The sequence below is a fragment of the Panthera uncia genome (assembly GCF_023721935.1).
Source record: "Panthera uncia isolate 11264 chromosome E2 unlocalized genomic scaffold, Puncia_PCG_1.0 HiC_scaffold_19, whole genome shotgun sequence".
Taxonomy (NCBI): domain Eukaryota; kingdom Metazoa; phylum Chordata; class Mammalia; order Carnivora; family Felidae; genus Panthera; species Panthera uncia.
The window spans coordinates 23,735,256-23,759,303 of NW_026057588.1; the positions used below are offsets into that span (position 1 = coordinate 23,735,256).

The window sequence follows — 24,048 nt, forward strand, 5'->3', positions numbered from 1 at the left end:
CTTCCGGCCGGCGCGCCTCCCGACAGTGTCGTGCGTGGGGGCGGGGCCGGCCGGGCGGAGCTGACAGTCGGCGTTTGGGGCGGTGGCAAAGGCTGCGGCCTGAGAGAGATGGTGGGGGCGGCGGGGCTCATGGCTGAAGGGAACTGGAAGGTGTTGGAGCGAAGAGCCCGGGCCAAGCGCTCAGGTTTGGCTGGCTGGGGAGACACCCCCTCCCCTGCACCAGGGTGGTGCTCCCCCTCAAGCGCCTTGGGCGGGAGGCTGGTCGGGGTCCTGGAGTTGAACCTGTGCCCGCGTGTTTCCCCTTAGAAAGCAGACTGCGGTCCCGGCCTTCCTCTTCATGTTTACCCCCACCTCCCAAATTGGTGGTGCCCCCGACTACATGTGTTTTTCCCCAACGCTATTTCGTGTGTGTTCGCTCAGAAATTAGGTGGTGGTGTCCACCAAAGCTGGAGTTTTACTCTTTAGAAATCAGGCGGCTGCCAGGTTCCTGGGAAAGACAGCGGGTCGTCCCTCAAAAATCAAATAGCTTCATTCTTAGATGTGATTATGATCTGGTCCTAGAAAACTGCCAGCAAAAAAGTTTTGCTTTATTTCATATCTCCCTTTTATGTTCTTCACAAGTTCTGAGCCCTAGCCGATTACTATGTGGCAGAAATTGAGTGGAGACAGGGCCTTAGGCTATGAAGGGGGTCACGTTGAGCGTGCTTAAGGGCTCTAGCGGGTTCCTTCCCTGGGCAAGTGGCCTCAGGACACAAAGTTCCCAGCTGTGCCTCCCAAATCCAAAGCCACCGAGGTCAGAAGACGCTGCGCAGGCAGTTACTACAGTTGGAAGTGTCCTGAACTGACTTGTTCAAATTGCAAAGTCACGTCTTTGAAGTTAGCACTTAGGGCCCATCAGTCCTCTGAGAGACAGGATTGAAACTTCCCTCGTTTCTGGCTGGCTGTATGTAATCTTGAGCTAAAAGTGTGCTTACAAAACAAAAGATGGTGGGATGACAAGTGTTCATTTAATCTTCCCTTTTAAAGGATTGATATTACTATTTGTCAGTGTTGAAAGATGCTACTGTTAAGGAAAGGCATAGCCCTAGAAAACTAAGTCTGTATTTGCATCTATCCCTAGAGGGTTTTTTTTTCCTCAGCTAATATGCCCCCATTATGTTTGGGGTTTTACCCAATTTATGAAGTTCTTGGTTGTCCCTTGTGTAGTTTTCCTTTTTTAAATTTGAATAAAGTATCTAATTTCATAAATAATACAGGAGAAATTCATCCAATCTTTGTTGCTAATATCCATTATGTTTTTAAACTTTATTTATAAAGTTCTGCGCTTATTTACTTAGATTATAGCAAAACTACCACAGAAGTATGAGAGAATTTTTTAACACTCCTTAGTACATTTAAGAGTAAATATAGTTGGTATAGTTTATATTTGTGTTTCACACTTAAAATTTTTGTGTCATATTGAAGTATTGATTGCTAACAATTGTTTATTTGGGCTATAAAGGGAATTGGATTGATAATATCTGGTCAAAGAGAGTAACCTGAGTTTTCTTAACAGGGAACTGAGCTCTGCCCTCCACATCTATTTTACAGCATTTCTCTTTCCTCTTAATAAGCATATAGGATTTATTTTCTTTTCCAGTTTTTATTTTCTCTGAATTGCATGTCATAACAGTGAGCTTTGAAAACCTACCTTCTCTTTCTTAAGTGAGAAAAAAACTCAAATTTTATTTAACTTTTGTTGAATGCAGTCACTTAAGTCCAGTTTCATGTGCAAAGTAGTTAAATGCATAGTATAAATGTTGGATGTTCCTATATTGTTTATATCATTGTAGTAAGAGATAGATACTATTTGAAGTCATTCAAATTCATTGAGGTTTCTGGTTCTAACTCTGTAAGGTATTGACTATATGGTTTCTTGAATGAATCCTTGACTTCCTATGTCATTGAAAACAACCAATCTGATTCTGTTTGTTACTTTTAGAAGAATATATAAACTCAGCCTAGTTTGAAACTTGGGCTAACCTGGCTCTGATATAGATGTCACTGCAAAGTTCTGAGCATTGTTACATAGTAGCATAATCACTGCACTGTTCAATAGAGGATGCCACTCTTATGTAATGTTAATAAGTGGATATTATGTATTTCCTGCCTCATCCATATAAGCAAATGTAATTTATCAAAGCAAAGAAAATCAAATTTTCAAGTCATTAAAAAGAAAATAAAATTAAAATGAACCTCAATTATTGCCTTTGTTGCACACTGCATCATGTTAATAACTGCTCACACTGCTTTCAATTAATCTAACGCTGATTGCTTCTAACCTTCACTAAACAGTTTTGAAAATTGCTCTAGTTTAGCCTGCGACGCTTATGATTAGAGTCAACAATTTGAAATGGCCAACTCACCTGATGCCATCGTCTCTTCTCCACCCGCTTTCTTAAGGTCTGGTAAGTGTGTAGACCCCAAAAGGGTCACTTGGTAATTTTAGATATCTTTGATTCTGAAGGTTGATGTCACCACATAATGTCATTTCAGTTTTATTTCCTCTTTGGTGGTCCCAAGCCCGAGTACCAATTCTGCTGTTATTAGGCTCAGGTTTGTACTGTGTGTTGAATGTGGCCTGTAGTGGAGTTGTGTAGGGCATGAGAAGTGCAGACTGGAAACCTGTCTTTACATCAGCTCTGTTTGACCAGGGTTAGTTCCTCAGTAACTGGGACACTCAATTGTAAAATGGGTACTTAAAAAGGTTCTTCAGTGATTATTGTCTTATTGCATAATGGAGATAACTTTTATAAATCAGCAGTTTTTGGTAAGGGTTACAATTATTTACTCTTTATCAACTCCTTGTGAAAGAGGTATTTTTACATACAATTTCATAGACAAGAAATGGAAGCTCACAAAGGTGAAGCAATTTGCCCCAGGTCTCCAGACTATCATGTTTCAAGGCCATTGCTCTGCCTTCCAGCCCATGGCTTTTTGGTATAAGGGCTGGAGGAGGCATTTGCACAATGGCTCTTAGACTAACATGGACCGTCATGTTGATGAGACCCTTAGCAAGCTTGATGAAAGCTGATTGCTCCCCTGATGAGTGCCCAGGATTTTGAAAACAATTTCAAGGAAGTTCATGCATCCAAGAGAGACCACCTTTGTATTCCCATTAGGAACTCAGGTCTTTTGATGTATCTAGTCTACCTTTACAGAGGAAAAAAAGGCCTTTGTTTAATGGCCATAGAGCTAAAATCACAACTAAAGTCTTTAGGGCTTTTTTCTGTAGGTTGTGTTTCATTTTGGCCATTTAAAACCTGTTCATTAAGGGAACACTCTGCAGAAGCCTAATGTCAAGAGGCTGGTTTTTGTCTCAAATATGCCTTAAGCAGAGCCTCAGGACTCATTAACAGGTAAATGTGAGATGAGCCTGCCTAAATCCTGACAGTGGTTCCCCTTTTATTTCCATTTAGATTTTAAATCCTGTTTTGGCAAGATTGAGGAGGAAAATCATGAAAAAGGAAGGAGCTTAAAGAAGAATCACAATCAGATATAAAGGAAAGCTTTTATTAAGGCCCAAAAATGACCCTTATCTTCAGTTGTCATCTGCTAAATAACAAAATGGTATATGTAACATTGCCAGTTGATTACTGATTTAATCTTTGAACTAAGAATAAGAGGACATATATGTTTGGACTGTGTTTTCTGTATTTTAAGCACTGGACTCTTTTTCTATCTAGGCTTTCCTAATAAGGGCTTGGTGGGTTTCCAGCACTTAGCAAAGTCATTCAGCAGTTATAGGGAAACAGAATACTAAAGATATGCTTTTATGCATCAACAGTTCTGAAAATTTCAAAACCTAAGAACTGTACTTTAACATTATATTGAGTGTTTGAAGGCATACACAAGAAGCGTTTCCAGTACCATATTATTAAATTGAAATAGAATGCACCAAGAAACAAAATAGAAATATACTAAACTTCATAGTTTAAGCCATTTAAAGAACTGATTTCTTATAAATTACTTTCAACATTTACAGCTTTTTTTTTGGGGGGGGGGTCCCCCTAACCAAAACTTAGTAATGGTAGTAATGGCTCTAAAAAAATCCTTAAATCTTTCATCTGTTAAAATAAATACTTAGAGTGGTTTGCATTTATAGTTTATTTACTAATTGAGAAATATTGCATTGGAATTGATTTGTTTTCTTCTATTATGGTTCTTTGGACATTACTATTGTAGGAGAGTGTTTTAAGGAATAATTTCATTTAACAGTTATTTAAAAGTATGTTCTCAGTTGACAGCGGAGCTTTTCCCTGGTACTTTTGGCTAGACACTATTCAGTGTTAGCAAAAATGGAAGCTAGTACCTTGATTTTGGAAAATTAACTTCTGGTGTTACCTAGATTGTTTTATGCATTGTAACCCTCTTTATTCCTCTTGGATTTATTTCTACTATTTTGTCTTTGTTTCTACTCTTCACTGAATTTAGTGTGTATCCTGCGTTTATGTGTGTGCATGCTTGTTAAGTAGTGCTCTGACTGCTGATGTGTCAGTGTGTGCTTTGGTTGAATTTCTTTTGTTTTGACTGCTTAAATCCAAAGAGATAATGTGGAGGTCCAGGTTTCTCTTTAAAGAATCTAAAGAACCTTGGAGTAAAATGTACAAGACAATGAATTTATAGGCAAATTCCATAATGAAAATAATTAACTAATTAGGGAAGGAGTGTAGCATGCAGTACCTCAGATTGCTTTCATTTTCCATGTGACTACTACAGTTACACAATATGTTAGGTTGACAGAGTTAGGCAGCAATAGCAGTCACTTTGGTATTGCAGTTAAATTATTTGAGGTAATTGTTATGAGCTAAGAAATGTCTTGGCATTTTTACTTTTATTCTTAAATGATAATTTTAAAAGTTACTCCTTAAAATGAAGTATCACAACTCTATCTTGGCTCCCTAAATTTATTAACATCTAAGTGAGTTTATCAGCATGACTTTACTTTTTTCCTTTACTTATTTCTTTTTTGGTTCTTTTGGTTTTTATATGTCTCTTTCTTTATTTTACATGTCTCTTCTTTTTATACATTATAGCCTTGTTTTCAGCCTAATTCAGTAGTTAATCAGTAATATTCTTATAGCTTAAAGAGACCATAGGCTTGGGCTCCTGGACCATTGTGGGTTTTAGACCGTTTTAAAAAAGCCCAAGGCAAGTGTACATGTTTTGTGTTCAGCTAAACCTGAATCTCCTCCTGGCTCTGTTGCTTACTATCTGTTTGATCTTGAGCAAGTTACTCTACATCTTTGAGAACTGGCTTCTTCCTCTATAAAACTTAAGGGTAATAAAACTTGCCTGGAAGGATTATTGTGCAAAACACTTGATATTTAATAGCTGCTCAATAAATTTTAGTTCTTATCTTTCCTAACACGGTCTTTTACAATATTGCTGATAGCTATTTAAGAGTAAGACTTACACAAAAACAGATAAGGTTGCTTGTCTGTTTCTCTCATTTTGATATCTACCCTCTAAGTAGCCATTTGATTAAGAAAACTTGTCACACTAAAAGACAATTAGCTTGAATCAGATTACCCAGAATCTAGTTCTCATTTGACTCCAAGCCTATTTTGTTTTTGTCAGTAATCACAAATCTAAGGAAATTCTTTGAGATAGTTTCCATGGAAACTCCTGTCTGATAGCAGGGAGAAGTCATTATTTTATGTACAGTTAGGGTTTACTTTTGTCTTGTATTGGGTATGCAATGGATTCCCTTCAGATAGGATGGAATTTTCAGAAACACTTATAAATTTTATCCTGCTGGGAGCTCCGATCTCTTCTTAGTAGGTCCTGCCCTATAATCTTGTAAGATTTTAGAAATAGAGGCCACATGATATGGGTTAACTCTCTTGGCATGAATCTCATTGACCTTAAAGCTTACTTTCTTTCTGTATTATTATCCTCAGCAGAGATGATGCTTTATTTTCTATAAGTGAAATAGTTTCATGAGGAGTACAAGGTCTTGTCTCACTGTTGTAGATTGTTACAGAATACTCACATTATACTCACATTCTAAAATCTATGTTCCTCTTGATGTTTTCTGTATCTTCAGTCTTCTATGAAGCAAGAGAAAGGATAAGAGGAACTTCCAGGATTCCTGATTCTGATCCAGGTGCCTCCTGAACATTTCCAGATGGGTATATGATGGGGATCTCAAATGAAACCTGGCTAAAACTGTACTCTTATTTCTAACTCCTGTTCCTACCCCAAACATGTACCTCCCCTAATTTTCGTCACCTCAGTAAACTAAACCATTATAATACAGAGGTTAACCCTTTCTCCTTCATCTTTTTTATTCAGTTCATTTGTAAATCCTTTGTACTCCATCTCCTGAAATGTACACCAGAATCTGTCTATTTTTCTCCAGCTGTATTCCTGCCTCTCTAGTTAAAGCACTTTCATCTCTGGTCTAAACTACTGAGATAGCCTGGAAAGAATTCACATTTTTGTCTTACTACAATCTGTTTTCCATCCAGCAGTGAGTAGCTTCTTTTAAACATAATTCAGATCATGTCACTTTCCCATCATCCTTTATTACCTTTAAGCATAAAATCCACATTCCTTTCTCTTGAGTGACCCCAAGGCACCTGGCTGTTGCCTGCCTCTGTCATCTCATGGAATACTCCATTCCTCCCCCACTGGTGTTTGGCCATGCTGACTTGCTTTGTTTGCTTAAGACACAATTTTGTTTCACTTAGACTCTCTGTAGTAGCTATTTCCTCTGTCTGGAAAGCTCTCTATCCTCTTGTTTGGTACCTTGTGCTTGTCCCTTTTGATTGTCTTTTAGGTTCTCATCTTAAATTTAAATCTCCTTAGAAAGGCCTTTTCTGCCTATCTAATCTAAGTGACCCCCAGACACATCACTCTTAATTCTGAATCTCTGTGGTGGACTTCTCGCTGTTTGATATTTTTCTCTTATCTTGCCTTCTCATGAGAGAAGAGACTTAACCTGTTTTGTTTCTCTTGCATGCTTCAGAGCCTAGAAGAACTCTTAGAGCATAGTAAATATTCAGTAAATCATATGGCTTAGAAAATTATATTACTTATCACACTGAGTCCCTCCTGCCCCTTTTGAGAGACAGTGTCATAATGTGTTTAATATATAAACTTTAGACTCATAGTACTAGGCTCAGATCCCAGTATGATGCTTAAAAACTGTGCAAACTGGTTTTGTACCTACTTTCCCTCATTGTGTAGTAGAGATAATAGTATATCCTTCCTAAGTTCTTTTGTGAAGATGAAATGTCTCTGAAGTACTTGGTGATTGTAGTAGTGGTACTAATAATAAAAATAATGATTATGATGTTGACAGCGGTGACTAATTTTTATTAGTAGCTAATTTTTATTAAGTACTTGACATGTGACAAGCAGTGTTCTTTTCAGTGCTTTACATTTAAATCTCACAACAGTCCTTTGACATATATACTAGCTCTTGAAAAAAACCAAAACGCAGAGATGTAAACTCATAAAGTACAAACTCTGGCAGAGCCACTGCTCCTCACCACCGCTGCCTTCCCCTTCTTCATTATGCATAGTGCCTAAGTGTTCAATAAATGAATGACAGTGATTATTGTTTGCATCTTGGTTATGTTCACTGATGTTCTCACACTCATTTCAAATTAACTAATGTTTATGGGGTCTCTCTAATGTCATAGGAAGTTTGTAATATATAATAGTGGTCTTAGAGAGCTCATAGCCCAATGGAACTTTATGCAGAGCCAAAGATGACTTTAGTGTTCTTATATACTATGATCTCTGTTTCTCTCTGAGACTCTTATAGTTGTTTCCTACTTAACTTCGCTGCCTATAGCTGTCATCTCCCTCATATCACCTCTAGCCAGTCCATTGTACAAGTTCCTGTCTGGATGATTTTTCTAAAATAAGGAATTAACCATTACTCCTTTGCTTTATACCACTTACCAGCTCCTCATCTCTTGCAGCATTAATGTGGGACATTAGTGAATGCTTCTATGGAAGTGATATTTGAGCTGAAGGAGAAAATAGGAGTCAAGTAAGAAGTTAGGGTGAGGAGGGTTCTAGGCTAGGACCTTGGGGGTTGATAGAGATGGACATTTGAGGAGCACTGAGAAGACCAAAGGACAAAGCATTGTGAATGACAGGAATAGGAGAGAGAAGATGGCTGGGATGGGCAGAGCACTGGAAGCCTTGAAGATACTTGGATTTTATTATAAATGAGAGGGAAAGCTATTGAAAATTTGAAGTAATACAGTGATAAGACTGAGTAACATTTTATGAAGATCCTCTGGCTACTAAGTAAAAAATAAATTGGAGAGTGGGCAAAGGTAGGGAGCAGCTGATGCAGAAACCATGTATTATATGTCTATCTCTGTTTGACACTTAGCACAGGACACAGTGCCAAGTGTGTGGGTCACTCAGTCCATTTTAGGTCATGAAAACACATATATTGACTCTGTCATCAGTCTAGATTCAGAAAATGTGGCCCCCTTGATTAGAATCCATTTATCATTTATTACATAATTTTTGACTCAACAGACTGACTTTTATTTTTATTTACTTTTTAATGTTTTTGAATGTGTATTAATTTTTGAGAGAGAGAGACAGAGCGTGAGGCAGGGAAGGGCAGAGAGAGAGAGGGAGATACAAAATCCAAAGCAGGCTCCAGGTTCTGAGATATCAGCGTAGAGCCTGATCTGGTACTCAAACCCACGAACCGTGAGATCATGACCTGAGCTGAAGTCAGACGCTTAACTGACTGAGCCACCCAGGCGCCCCTTTACTGGTAAGCACTTAAACGCAGTTAGGAGATGTCTGTTATGTATTTGGAGGGGGGCTTATTTTCAAATTCTTGAGCAGAAAACAAATAACAGAAAATTGTATGTTATATACGTGGTCTTGAAAAATTGGTAAATACTTTTTGATGGTTCATTGTAGTTTTCTGTTTTTAATAAATTCACACTTATTCTCATTTTTGTCACATTAGGCCTTGGATGCCTTGATTACAGTGGTTTCTTAATGTTTTTTAAAATGTTTATTGCTGACAGAGAGAGAGAGAGAGAGCGGGAGACACAGAATCCGAAGCAGGCTCCAGGCTCTGAGCTGTCAGCACAGAGCTGGATGCAGGGCTAGAATTCAAGAACTGTGAGATCATGACCTGAGCCGAAGTCGGATGTTTAACTGACTGAGCCACCCAGGCGCCCCGGAGGTGGTTTTTAAAAGATGAAAAAAAGTGTTCCTGTTTTCTGTTTTGTTCCTTTTTTTTCCTATGGATTTTATTAGTTACTTTTTACCAACAATGATATGACTACATATTAAGTCCTTTAAAAAGAATTATTCTTCATTTTTCAGTTCTTGATTTCATAGCTTTCTTCCCTTCCAGTTCATATTTCACCAATTTCTTGAGGAAGTTCCTTTTTACAGGTGCACAGATATGGCATATTAAGTGATTTCCATAAACCACAGTGGGAATCCTAAGTGTTTAATTGAAATTGGCTATTTTTATAGGTTCTGGTGTATGTCTTATATGTTCTTGTCTTTCAAAATACACATCGTTAGTTTTTACTTTGTTATATAAAAATTTTAAAAGCTTATTGTTGTATTTGCTAATAAAGCAATAATAAATCAGTAACCTCACACCATTTCCATGGCCTTCCTTTTTGGTCATTTAAGATTCAGGTCTTATGGCTCAGGACTGAATGTTTAGAAATACATAGGTCCCACTCATGGAGATGAATGGCCATGAAGTTTTTGGATAGTAGACTGCGTCTTACTGCTAAAGTTGTGAAGGTATTCTGACAAGGACAGGCACAGGGTTCAGAATTGGGCAGTTGAGTTTTGGACTGTATTTTATCATATATGTGTTCTTTCCTGGTATGTTTTGAAAACATACTCATATCAGGTGTTTCTGATGTTCCTTTTGCATTTCAGTCTTTTGAACGTGAATCAGTGAAGAATTTTCTATGTATTTAAAATCTTTTTCTTTATGTGTTCGCATTAATTTTTAAAGCTTGGTCATAAACATCCAATGGTTGCTTATAGTTATAAAAAATCAGTTTGTCAAAAATATGACCTTGGCTTGCTGTGGTTGTAATCAGTGGACTATTTTTTCCAAGAAGTTTTCAGCTTATAGGACAGTTAATTGTTTATGTAATTTACATCTGAACTTTTAACAGCTCTTGATTTACAAGGATTTCAGTCACATCTTTTTTTTTTTCTTTTCTGTCTTCTGAATATATTTCTTTCATGAATTTTTGTCTGTAACCTAATAGCAATTGTGCAAATGTATCTAATTCTTCAGAAATTAAGGTGAAGAAATAAACCTCTAAATGTACTATGATCTTTGATTTTAAATGTTTTTATATACTTTACTAATGTTTTGTGATATATTACAATTTACTGATGTATTTACTGATGTATTTACTGATACGTTATGATGAAATTTTGGCATGTCTCAACTAACTCGTGTATGTGTAAAGCAGACGTCATAACCACTACACTATGGAACCACAAGCCCCAACTAACTCGTGTGTGTGTGTGTGTGTGTGTGTGTGTGTATGTATGTGTGTAATTTGACCATAGACCTTGTTGTCTTAATGTAGTGGCCTTACTATGTTCTCTTTCTTTAAGTAAAAACAATGTATTTAATAAGTTTTGAACAACAGGACATCCTATGGCTAAGTGATTTCAAAGTAGTCAGCACTGTTAGGTTTTGACTATTTTGGTGTATAGATTTGGTTAGGTGACTTCATCATGAAATTGTTGAGGATTTTTATATCTATGTTCGTCAGAGATATTGGCCTGTAGTTTTTTTGTAGTGTCTTTGTCTGGTGTACGTATCAGGATAATGCTGGCCTCAGAATGAATTTGGAAGTTTTCCTTCATCTTCTATTTTTTGGAATAGTTTGAGAAGAAGAGGTATTAACTCTTTAACTCTTTAAACGTTTGGTAGAATTTACCTGTGAAGCCATCTGGTCCTGGACATTTGTTTGTTGGGAGGTTTTTGGTTATTGATTCAGTCTCCATAGTAGTCATTGTTCTATTTGCATTTTCTATTCATGATTCTATGTTGGAAGATTTTGTTTCTAGGAATTATCCATTTCTTCTAGGTTATCCCATTTGTAGCCATGTAATTAGTAATAGTCTCTTACAATCTTTTGTATTTGTCTGATAACAGTTGTAACTTCTTTCATTTCTGATTTTATTTGAGCCCTCTTTTTTCCTTATTGAGTCTAGCTAAAAGTTGGTTAATTTTGTTTATTTTTTCCAAGAAACAGCTCTTAGTTTCATTGGTCTTTTCTATTGTCTTTTTAAATCTTTATTTCATTTATTTCTGCTCTTAATTACGACCTTCCTTCTACTAACTTTGGCTTTGCTTGTTCTTTTTCTAATTCCTTTAGGTGTAAAGTTAGATTGTTAATTGAGATTTTTCTTGTTTTTTGAGGCAAGCCTTAATCATTATGAACTTCTTACTGAGAACTGCTTTTGCAACTTCTTTTGACTTCAGCATGCTGTATTTACATTTTTATTTTGTTCAAGGTATTTTTTTATTTCTCCTTTGATTTCTGTGTTGACCCATTTGTTGTTTTATAGTGTGTTATTTATCTTCATATATTTGTGATTTTTTTTTAGTTTTCTTCTTGTAACGGAGTTGTTTCATATCATTATGTTTAGAAAACATGCTTGATATGATTACAGTTTTAATTTATTGAACCTTGTGTTTGTGACCCAGCATATGATTTATTTTGGAAAATGTCCCATGTGATTTAGAGGAACTGTCCATTGATATAAGTGGAGGTGCTGATGTTCCCTGATATTGTATTGCTGTCAATTTCTTGGTTTAGGTGTGATAACATCTGCTTTATATATTTAGGTATTTCTATGTTGGGTGCATAGATATTTACAAATGTTTTATTGTCTTATTGCCTTAACATTAGGTAATACCCATCTTTATCTTTTATTATGGATTTGTTATAAAGTATTTTGTCATATATAAGTGTAACTGCCTCAGCTTTGGTTTTTGTTTTTTTTTTTTTAATGTTTATTTATTTTTGAGGTAAAGATGGAGCACGAACTGGGGAGGGGCAGAGACAGACGGAGATACAGACTCCAAATCAGGCCCCAGGCTCTGAAATGTCATTCAGCACAGAGCCCAATGCAGAGCTCGAACCCACAAGCTGTGAGATCATGACCTGAGCTGAAGTTGGACGCTTAACTCACTGAGCCACCCAGGCACCACTCAGCTTTCTTTGTTTTCCATTTGCATGAAACATCTTGTTCCATCCCTTCACTTCTGGTCTGTGTATGTCCTTACATCAGAGGTTAACCCCTTGTACAAGTCATATTGATAGATGGGTCTTGTTTTTTTTGTTTGTTTGTTTTAATCCATTCATTCATATTTGTGTCTTTTGATTGGAATATCAATCAAAATACAACTGCGTGTTGTCCAGTTTTCCAAACACCATTTGCTAAAGAGACTGTCTTTATTCCATTGGATATTCTTTCCTGCTTTGTCAAAGATTAGTTGGCCATAACCTTTGTGGGTCCATTTGTGGGTTCTTTATTCTGTTCCATTGATCTGTGTGTCTGTTTTTGTGCCAGTACCATACTGTCTTCATGATTACAGCTTTTAATACATCTTGATGTCCAGGATTGTGATGCCTCCAGCTTTGGTTTTCTTTCTCAGGATTGCTTTTGCTATTCAGGGTCTTTTCTGGTTCCATAAAAATTTTAGGATTGTTTTTTTCTAGCTCTGTGAAGAATGCTGATATATTTTGATAGGGATTGCATTGAATATGTAGAGTGCTTTGGGTAGTATTCACCTTTTAACAATATTTGTTGTTCCAATCCAGGAGCATGGAATATTTTTCCATTTTTTTATGTCTTCAATTTCTTTCATAAGCTTTCTAATGGTTTTCAGTGTATAGTTTTTTCACCTCTTTGGTTACGTTTATTCCTATTTACTTTTGTGGGTTTTGGTGCAATTGTAAATAGGATCAACTCCTTGATTTCACTTTCTCTTGCTTCATTATTGATGTATAGAAATGCAACCAATTTCTGTGCTAAACCTAAGACGGGAAGCCATCAAAATCCTCAGGGAGAAAGCAGGCAAAAACCTCTTTGACCTCAGCTGCAGTATCTTGTTACTCAACATGTCTCCAGACGCAAGGGAATGAACTATTGGGACCTCATCAAAATACAAAGCTTCTGCACTGCAAAGAAAACAGTCAACAAAACTAAAAGACAACCAGTGGAATGGGAGAAGATATTTGCAAATGACATATCAAATAAAGGGTTAGTATCCAAGATCTATAGAGAACTTATCACACTCAACACCCAAAAAACAAACAATCCAGTGAAGAAATAGGCAAAAGAAATGAATAGACACTTTTCCAAAGAAGACATCCAGATGGCTAGCAGACACATGAATAAATCCTCAATATCACTCAACATCAGAGCAATACAAATTAAAACCTCAAGGGGAAACCGAGGGGAGCCAACATGGCGGAACAGCATGGAAGTTTTTTGTATGTCTCGCATCCATGAAATACATCCATACCAACACTAAACCATCCTGCACACCTAAAACACTGATTGGAGGATTAACACAACAATCTGCACAACCTGAACCACAGAATTAAGCAGGTACCCGGCGTGGAGAGGTGAACTTGGGGAGAAAGAAGCAGCTGCAGGCAGGGAGCCACTTTTGTGGGCAGACAGAGGACAGAGATGGGGGGGGGGGGTTGGTGATTCGGGAAAAGTACCCCTCCCCAAAGAGCAGCTAGAGAGAAAGTGGAAAATTGGAAACAGCCGCAAGGGCTAAACTAAAAAGGGAGAAAGGAGAAAGAAGAGGGTTTAAATTCCATTAAGCCTGTAAACAAGGGGATTGCAGAGTCTGCAACTCCACAGCTCGATAGTTGGTGGTGCACTGGTGGGAAGGGCGAATCCCCAGGAGCAGTGTGAGATCTGGTACCTTCTTGGACCACATGGGGAAAAGCAGTTCCACTGCTGGAAGTACATTTGGTAGAGGACCCCTGGTCCCAGTAGACCCCAGGAAATGCCCGCATTCGCTGGTGCTGGAACAAGGTGATTAAGGGTGAAGCCTGGTGCCAGATGTGTGTTGTGATTGTACATAATCCCTGAAACGCTGCTGCTTACACTATCTCGCGAACTTTTTCTGGGGCTGGCTGGCACCTGGCCACAGTCTTGGTGCACCAGCAGCAGCAGGGTCCAGCCAGCTTTCCTGGGTGTATCCGACATTCGGCCATTGCTCGGTGAGACCCTACCGCAGAGGGGCGGAACAGGTCAAAGCTGCAGTCCTTCAGACGTTAGGTGGTGGGGAAAACAGTGGCATCTGAAACAAAATTTGGAAGAGAGGTACTTACTGGGGCTTGGTCACAAATTTCAGACCACAACACTATGAAATTCGAAATCAACCACAAGAAAAAATTTGGAAAGGTAACATACTTGGAACATCCTACTAAAGAATGAATGGGCTAACCAAGAAATTAAAGAGGAAAGTAAAAAGTACATGGAACCCAATGAAAATGGTAACACACAGCCAAAAACCTCTTGGACACAGCAAAGGCTGTCATAAGAGGAAATTATACAGCAATTCAGGCCTTCCTAAAGAAGAAAGAAATATCTCAGATACACAACTTAACCTTATGCCTTAAAGAGCTGGAAAAAGAACAGCAAATAAAACCCAGAACCAGCAGAAGACAGGAAATAATAAAGATTAGAGCAGAAATTAATGCTATCAAAACCAAAAAGACAGTAGAACAGATCAATGAAACCAGAAGCTGGTTCTTTGAAAGAATTAACAAAATTGATAAACCACTAGTCAGTTTGATCAAAAAGAAAATGGAAAGGGCCCAAATAAATAAAATCAAGAATGAAAGAGGAGAGATCACAACCAATGCAGCAGAAGTAAACACAATAATAAGAAAATATAAGAGGAATTATATGCCAATAAAATGGGCAATCTGGAAGAAATGGAAAAATTCCTAGAAACATATACACTACCAAAACTGAAACAGGAAGAAATAGAAAATTTGAACAGATCCATAACTAGTAAGGAAATTGCATTAGTAATCAAAAATCTCCCAAAAATAAAGATCCAGGGCCAGATGGCTTTCCAGGGGAATTCTACCAAACATTTAAGGAAGAGTTAACACCTATTCTCTTGAAGCTGTTCCAAAAAATAGAAATGGAAGGGAAACTTCCAAACTCTTTCTATGAAGCCAGCATTACCTTGATTCCAAAACCAGACAGAGACCCCACTAAAAAGGACAACTATAGACCAATTTCCCTTATGAACATGGATGCAAAAATCCTCAACAAGATATTGGCCAACCAGATCCAACAATGCATTAAAAAAATTATTCACCACAACCATGTGGGATTTATACCTGGGACGCTAGGCTGGTTCAATATCTGCAAAACAATTAATGTGATTCATCATATCAATAAAAGAAAGGACAAGAACCATATGATCGTCTCAATAGATGCAGAGAAAGCATTTGACAAATACAACATCCTTTCTTGATAAAAACCCTCAAGAATGGAGGCCTAGAAGGAGCATACCTCGAGATCATAAAAGCCTTTTATGAATGACCCAACACTAACATCATCCTCAATGGGAAAAAACTGAGAGCTTTCCCCCTAAGGTTAGGAGCAAGACAGGGATGTCCACTCTCACCATTGTTATTTAACATAGTGTTGGAAGTTATAGCCTCACCAATCAGACAACACAGAGAAATAAAAGGCATGCAAATCAGCCAGGAGGAGGTCAAACTTTCAGTCTTTGCAGATGACATGATACTCTATATAGAAAACCGTAAAGATTCCACCAAAAAACTGCTGGAACTGATTCATGAATTCAGCAAAATGGCAGGATATAAAATCAATGCACAGAAATCCGTTGCATATTCCTATACACCTACAATGAAGCAACAGAAAGAGAAATCAAGGAGTCAGTCCCATTTACAATTGCACCAAAAACCATAAAATAGCTAGGAATAAATCTAACCAAACAGGCGAAAAATCTATACACTGAAAACTTTAGAAAGCTTATGTAAGAAATTGAAGAAGACACAAGAAAATGGAAAAATATTCCATGCTCCTGGATAGGAAGAACAAATATTGTTAAAATGTCAATACTACTCAAAGCACTCTACATATTCAATGCAATCCCTATCAAATGGAAACAGAAAAGACCCCGATTAGCCAAAGCAATCTTGAAAATGAAAACCAATGCAGGAAGCATCACAATATGTATAGCTATACTACAAGGCTGTAACCATCAAGACAGTATGGTACTGGCAGAAAAACAAACACTCAGATCAATGGACCAGAATACAGAACCCAGAAATGGACCCACAAATGTATGGCCAACTAATCTTTGACAAAGCAGGAAAGAATATCCAATGGAATAAAGGCAGTCTTTTCAGCAAGTGGTGCTGGGAAAACTGGACAGCAACATGCAGAGGAATGAACCTGGACCACTTTCTTACACCATACACAAAAATAAACTCAAAATGGATGAAAGACCTAAACAGAAGACAGGAAGCCATCAAAATCCTTGAGGAGAAAGCAGGCAAAAACCTCTTTGTTCTTAGCCACTGCAACTTCTTACTCAATACTTCTCTGGAGGCAAGGGAAACAAAAGCAAAAATGAACTATTGGGACCTCATCAAAATAAAAAGTTTCCACGGCGAAGGAAACAATCAGCAAAACTAAAAGGCAACTGACAGTATGGGAGAAGATATTCGCAAATGATATATCAGATAAAGGGTTAGTATCCAAAATCTATAAAGAACTTATCAAACTCAACACCAAAAAACATAATCCAGTGAAGAAATTGGCAAAGGACATGAATAGACACTTCTCCAAAGAAGACATCCAGATTCGCAACCGACACATGAAAAAGTACTGAACTTCACTCATCATCAGCGAAATACAAATCAAAACCATAATGAGATACCACCTTATACCTGTCAGAATGGCTAACCTTAACAACTCAGGCAACACCAGATGTTGGTGAGGATGTGGAGAAAGAGTTTCTCTGTTGCATTGCTGGTGGGAATGCAAGGTGGTGCAGCTACTCTGGAAAAAAGTATGGAGGTTCCTCAAAAAACTAAAAATAGAACTACCCTATGACCCAGCAATTGCACTACTAGGCATTTATCCAAGGGAGATAGTTGTGCTGTTTCAAAGGGGCACATGCACCCCAACGTTTATAGCAGCATTATCAACAATAGCCAAAGTATGGAAAGAGCCCAAATGTCTATCGATGGATGAATGGATAAAGAAGTGGTGTGTGTGTGTATATATATACATATATATATATATATATGTGTGTGTGTGTATATATATGTGTGTGTATATATATATGTATATATATATATATATGGAGTATTACTCAGCAATCAAAAAGAATGAAATCTTGCCATTTGCAACTATGTGGATGGAACTGGAGGGTATTATGGTAAGCGAAATTAGTCAGAGAAAGACAAATATCATATGACTTCACTCATATGAGGACTTTAAGATACAAAACAGATGAACATAAGGGAAGGGAAACAAAAATAATATAAAAACAGGGAGGTGGAGAAAACATTGAGACTCATAAATATGAAACCAATTGAGGGTTACTGGAGGGGTTGTTGGAGGGGTATGGGCCAAATGGGTAATGGGCACTAAGGAATCTACTCCTGAAATCATTGTTTCACTACATGCTAACTAATTTGAATGTAAAGTATAAAAAAAAATAATAAAATAATTTAAGAAATAAAAAAATTAAAAAATAATTAAGAAAAAAAATCCTCAAAATCCTCAAGGTATACCACCTCACACCTGTCAGAATGGCTAACATGAACAACTCAGGCAACAACAGATGTTGGTGAGGATGTGGACAAAGAGGATCTCTTTTGCACTATTGTTGGGAATTCAAACTGGTGCAGCCACTCTGGAAAACAGTATGCAGGTTCCTCAAAAAATTAAAAATAGAACTGCCTTATGATCCAGTAATTGTACTACTGGGTATTTACCCAAAGAATATGAAAACACTCATTCAGATACTTGCACTCTGATGTTTATAGCAGCATTAACTATAGTAGTCAAATTACAGAAGCATCCCAAGTATCCACTGATAGATAAATGGGTAAAGAAGATGTGGTATATGTACACAATGGATTATTATTCAGCAAAAAAGAATGAAATCTTGCCATTTTCAATGACGTGGATGGAAGTAGCGGGTATTATGCTAAGCAAAATTATTCAGTCAGAGAAAAACAAATATCATATGGCTTTACTTATATGAGGAATCTAAGATACAAAACAGGTGAACATAAGGGATGGGACACAAAAACAATATAAAAACAAGGAGGGGTACAAAACATAAGAGACTTAAACACAGAGAACAGACTGAGGGTTGCTGGAGGGGTTTTGGTGGTGGGAAGGACTCTATGGGCAAGAGGCATTAAGGAAGAGACTTGTTGGGATGAGCACTGGGTGTTACACATAGTGGGTGAATCACTGGAATCTAGTCCTGAAATCATTCTTGCTGTATATGCTAACTAACTGGGATATAAATTAAATAAATAGATAAATAAAATTAAATGTATTCTAAAACTACGTGTTTACTCCCCCACACTTTCTAATAGTTTTGATATCATATTTTACATTTTTTTGTGTGTGTGTCATAATTATTGTAGTTATTGCCATTTTGACTACTTTTGACTTTTAACCTTCATACTAGGTTTATAAATTTCCACTATTTTTACTTGTATGTTTATTTTACCAGTGAAATTTTTTACTTTCGTATGTTTTCCTTTTCCTAATTAGTGACCTTTCTTTTAAGGTTAAGGAAGTCCCTTTAAGATTTCTTGAAAGGCCGGTATGGAGGTGATGAACTCCTTTAGCTTTTTTTTTTTTTTTTTTCTCTCGTCTGGAAGAGTCTTTTATCTCTCTTTCAATTCTGAATGTTAACCTTCTAGGTAGAGTATTTTTCATTGCAAATTTTTCCCTTTCAGTCCTTTGTATATGTCATCCATTCACTTCTGGCCTACAGGGTTTCTGTTGATAGTTTCATAGGGGTTGCGTTGTATGTAAGAAATTGATTTTCTTTTGCTGGTTTTAAGATTCTCTAACTTTTGGCATTTTAATTATAATGTCTTAATGTGGCTCTCTTTTGATTCATCTTAATTTAGCTTTCTAGGCTTAACTGGATCTTGATGTTTGTTTCCTTCCCCAAGTTAGGCAAGTTTTCTACCATTATTTCTTCAAATAAGTTTTCATCCCTTATCTCTTTCTTCTCTTTCTGGGACTCCTATAATGTGAATATTATTCCACTTGATGTTGTCCCATAGATCCCTTAAGCTATCTGTACTTCTTTTTTTTTTTTTTTTTCCTGCTTTGTTTGGGTGGGTTCCACTGCCTCTATTCTAGTTTACTAATCCTTTCTTGTACATTATCTAGTCTGGCTTTGAACCCGTCTAGAGTATTTTTAGTTCATTTATTATATTCTTCGACTTTGTCACTGCTGTTTGGTACTTTTGTTTGTTTGTTTAGTAGTTTTTATATTTCCTATCTGTTGAAGTTCTCTGTATATACATCTATTCTTCTCTTGAGATCATTACTTTGCACTCTTCATCAGGTAAGTTACTTATCTTTGTTTCATTAAGGTTTTTTTCCCTGAGGTTTCATCTTGTTCTGTGTGGAACATATACCTTTATTTTCTCATTTTTCTTGACTGTCTCTGTTCGTTTCTTGTTTGTGTTAGGTGAAGTAGCTATTTCTCCCAGACTTGGACTAGTTATCTCATGTAGATAAACCTTATGGTTCAATCTTGCCCTAGCTCTTGGGCAGTGTGATTGTCTAAGCCGTCTAATTTATTCTTGATAGGTTGCTGTTGTTGGGGTATGCCAAGACTTGTCAGTATTCCAAAGGGAGAGATCTCAGTCAGCACCTGGGTTCAGGCTGAATGTCAGTACTAGTTTCAGGCTTAATGGGTGGTAGACCCTCAGGCAGCAACCTTTAAAGTATGCAAATATGTACAGTCTTGTGGAGCTGCAGACCTAGCTAGCTACTTGTCCTGGGGATTCAGAGGTGTCCCTGGGCAAAAGTGCAAAATTTGGGGCCTCAGACAAATGTATGAGCCCTTTCTGCTAGGTATTAGTGATCTGTAGTGAAGCCAAGGAAATAAGAAAAGATAGTTTTCCCCAGCCTGTGTTTCCTGAGATCGCCTCCATAGCCTCTGTATGTGTTGGAAACCTGACGCTTGCCCCTCAGGCTTAAGTTCCAAGACCAGTAAATAGGCCCTTTTCAGGGAAACACTTGGGATGTGCTTTAGTCTGCTGTCTGTGCAGTGCCCTTTGGGTATCATCATGATGAGAACTATCTTTCCAATAGTTTCAGTCCCATGGGGCCCAGATATGCAAGACTCCCTGGCCTCCAGAACCAAGTGATCTACTTGCATCTCCTATGTGGACTGTGTGTGCCTGCTGGCTTTGGTAAGGTGGCAGAATAGTCCAGGGCTGAGATGTGTTTTCCAACTAGTGAGACAGCAGGAGAGTGTTCCTGCAAGTTGAGGCAAGGCAGCAGGAGACCATAGGGCCAGCACACATCTGGTAGCTCTAGTGAGACAGTGTGAGAATACAGGGCCAGGGTGCACCTGCTCCCTGGGAGTTGCCTCGGGTGTGGGGCACCGTGGCAACTTAACTGCAGCAATGGGACAGTGCTATTACTGTGCATGTCTAACAGCTCTATCAAGATGGAGGGAGAGCTTAGGAATGGTGCATGATAGCACTGGCACTAGCAAGGTAAAGGGGGAGTCCTGAAATGACCCCCATCCCCAGAGAGTCCCAACAGGCCCCACTCCTTTGTCAGACATTTTAAGATAAACAAATGAATCTCTACATACAGTATAGGCACTTTTCAAACTTGGTTTTGTGCTGGGTCATAGGGTGAGTAAGTCTGAGGCAGCCCTGTATGACTGGAATCTCATTTCCCGACATCTCTTTGGGTCTCCAGGACATAAACTCTCTTGGTTTTCAAAGGAAGACATTTGGAGTGCTTATCTCTCTGGTGTTATGTCCTAAGGGTTGGGGTCCTGATATGGAGTACAAATGCTTTTGTTCGTCAGGGAGAAGCTCTGTATTTTTGAGATCCCTCTGGTTTTGGGTTATTGCACTGGTGGTGGCGTTTTTGGTGAGACCATGTCTCTGCCTCTCCCACCTACCTTGATGTGGACCTTTTATTCTTTATTTTTGAGGAGTTGTTGAGCTAGTTTTCTGGGAAAGTATTCCATATGCACTTGCAGATTTGGTGTGTCCATGGTTGGAGGTGAGTTCAGGATCTTCCTATGCTGCCATGTTTTAATACCCCCACCATGTGGAATCTATCAGTTTTTATCATTTCTGTCAGTTCAGAGATCCTTGTGTTTGGTCATGTTATCTTGTTTTCATGGAAATATATAATGAAGCTCAATTATTTGTTATACCCACTTAATCCCAATTCTCAATAGGCTTGTAGCTTTGATAATAATCATTTGCACAATAACCATAAGGATAAAAAAATCTTAGCAGGATGTAAAGTTAATTATCATAATTTAAATAAATGAAAACTATTTGGGGATTACGAATTATCACTGGACTGTTTCTCCTGTGTATCACACTATGCAGTATTAATATTTTACTTAACACCTATATCAAATTTAAGCCTTTCCATAGTCTTATTTATTCTGTTTACTAAATATTTCTTGAATTTTTCCTCCCCTCTGCCTTCCTGCTGTGACTATTTTAATTCAACACTCTAGAATGAATGTTTTAACTAAAAGTGGACTCTTGGGCCAAGGGCTCACCACTGACCTTGCAGTCCTTCACAGTGCCAACAGAGTTATCTTTCTGAAGGTTTGATCATATGGTGGTCTTGTCTAAACCTCTTTAATAGCTCTCCGTTATCCAAAAGATAAAATGCTAACCTAGAACCTATTGTTCAGCATCTTCCACTGGTAGATTTCCAGATACTTTCCATTCTCCTCTCCCTCTTGCATTCTCCTCTGTAGTGCTACTAATCTGTAGCTCTCAAATGCGGCACATTCTGGCTTCTGCACCTTTATAGTGAGTTCCCCTCTATGTTAAATAGCCTTTCTCTATAAACGTGGTCTACCCCTGTAATCTTTTATTCTGTCCCAATCATCTCTTCTTTACATATTTTCTGACTCCCCCTTTCCTCTGCAGCTGAGTTTTCAGTGAATTGCTCTACTTGTTCTTTGGCACCTTGTCCATGCTTCTTTTAGCTTTGATGCCACTGAATTGCTATTAGGTAATTAATTATATATCCATCTCCTTTCTGGGTTATGAATTCCTTTAGAACAGACTGAACTAGTTGTTGTTTTGTGTCAGTAGCCCCTTGATATAGGCTTGGTGCTGGGGACTTAAGTTGAATGAATCATACTAAAAAGAATTGGTTCAATTTTGGTACAGAATGAACTTGTCACCAGTCTGTTTTGTCTGATTTCACCTTTATGTTTGGTAAATAAAATTTGATGAATTGATTTTCTAGCTGTTTTTGAGTAATAACATTTTGTGCTAAATATATTTCCCTTACTGGTCAAATCTAAAAAGTTTCAAAGTTGAAATTCAAAAAAGAAATATAATAAGTGAAGCAAAATAGTGACCTTAGAGTGTAATAACTTCCTGAGTTGGGCATTTTTGATTGTTTTCTTCACTTGTAGACAGCTTCTCCAGGGCCCAACTGCATGGTTTAAACAACGTTTGTCCCTTGCTTAAAAACCTCGAGCAGTCTCTATGTGCTGAATATTGCTTTCCTTGAAAGGAAAATGTAAAAAATCCTATAGTTTTGCATCTATACAGTATTGTTATCAAAATATCAGTCATCAGTAGCATGTTAAGTTTTCACCCAAAGAGAGGTAAGTGCTATTTAATTAGCTTTACCTAAGATACCAAAAATTTTGAACTTGGCATTTAAATTTTAGGAATGTGGAAGCACAATAAAATGATACCCTTTTAAATGAACTGGGAAGAAATTAGCCTCTTAAATGTTGGCATCTAAAGTAAGTACAAAATTTTTCAGAATAAAAAATGATACAAACTATATTTCTATAAAGATCTTAAATGCAGTGCTACATAATACACTAGAGAAAAATCTGTTTTCATGTTAGACCTCTTCAGATCAAGCCTATCAGTTGTTATGTATGTAACTCATAGAAGAGAGCCCTTTTTATTCTTGTGCACTGCAGTTGTCTTAAACTAATAGAAGTAAAGGGAAATGAAATCTAGGTAAAGGACAGGTGTGTCAGGTATAATGTCTGGTATAGATTATTTACATGATTAACATGGACAAAGCACAATGATCAACACTAGAATTGTTTGGAAAACAACTTAGTGCTTTGGACAAAATTATTGTGTTTTTTTTTTTAATTTTTTTTTTTTTTTTACATTTATTTATTTTTGAGAAACAGAGTGAGACAAAGCATGAACAAGGGGGAGGGGCAGAGAGAGAAGGAGACACAGAATCTGAAGCAGGCTCCAGGCTCTGAGCAAGTGGTCAGCACAGAGCCTGATGCGGGGCTGGAACCCACAAACTGTGAGATCATGACCTGAGCCGAAGTCAGACGCTCAAGCGACTGAGCCACCCAGGCGCCCCTGGACAAAATTATTGTTAAAGCAGTATTTCTGATTTAAATGTTTTTTTGGAAGCAGTTTATATATTTCTGTGAATCTGTGTTATTTCATAGAAATGAAATTTTCAAGAGAAGACCTTAAATAATAAGTATATAGTCATCTTTGTTTTGTTTTACCTGAAAGAAATAAAAAACCAAAACATACTTCAATGTTTAAGACCTAGCTGTCTCCCTTGCTAGCAGTAAGACTTTGGAAGAGTCACTTACCTCGGTATTTTTTAATCTTTAAAATGGAAATAATAATAGTCCCTACGTAATAGGGTTGTGAGGATTGAATGAAATCACTAATATAAACCTCTTAACAGTACTTTGCACATGGCAAATGCTCT

General features: G+C 37.5%; 1 protein-coding gene across 6 annotated transcripts in view; it reads left to right on the forward strand.

The window, feature by feature from the left end:
- Positions 1-21: 21 nt before the first annotated feature.
- Positions 22-24,048, forward strand: part of PHKB (phosphorylase kinase regulatory subunit beta) — a 258,715-nt gene continuing 234,688 nt past the window's right edge. For 2 of the 6 annotated variants that reach the window (XM_049620920.1, XM_049620912.1), the window contains exon 1: positions 22-184. In XM_049620920.1, the coding sequence (XP_049476877.1) occupies positions 109-184 (76 nt within the window). In that variant the 5' untranslated portion in view covers positions 22-108. Of the gene's footprint in view, positions 2,448-24,048 lie in introns of all 6 variants that reach the window. The other 4 variants (XM_049620916.1, XM_049620915.1, XM_049620917.1 and 1 more) reach the window with 4 other exon arrangements.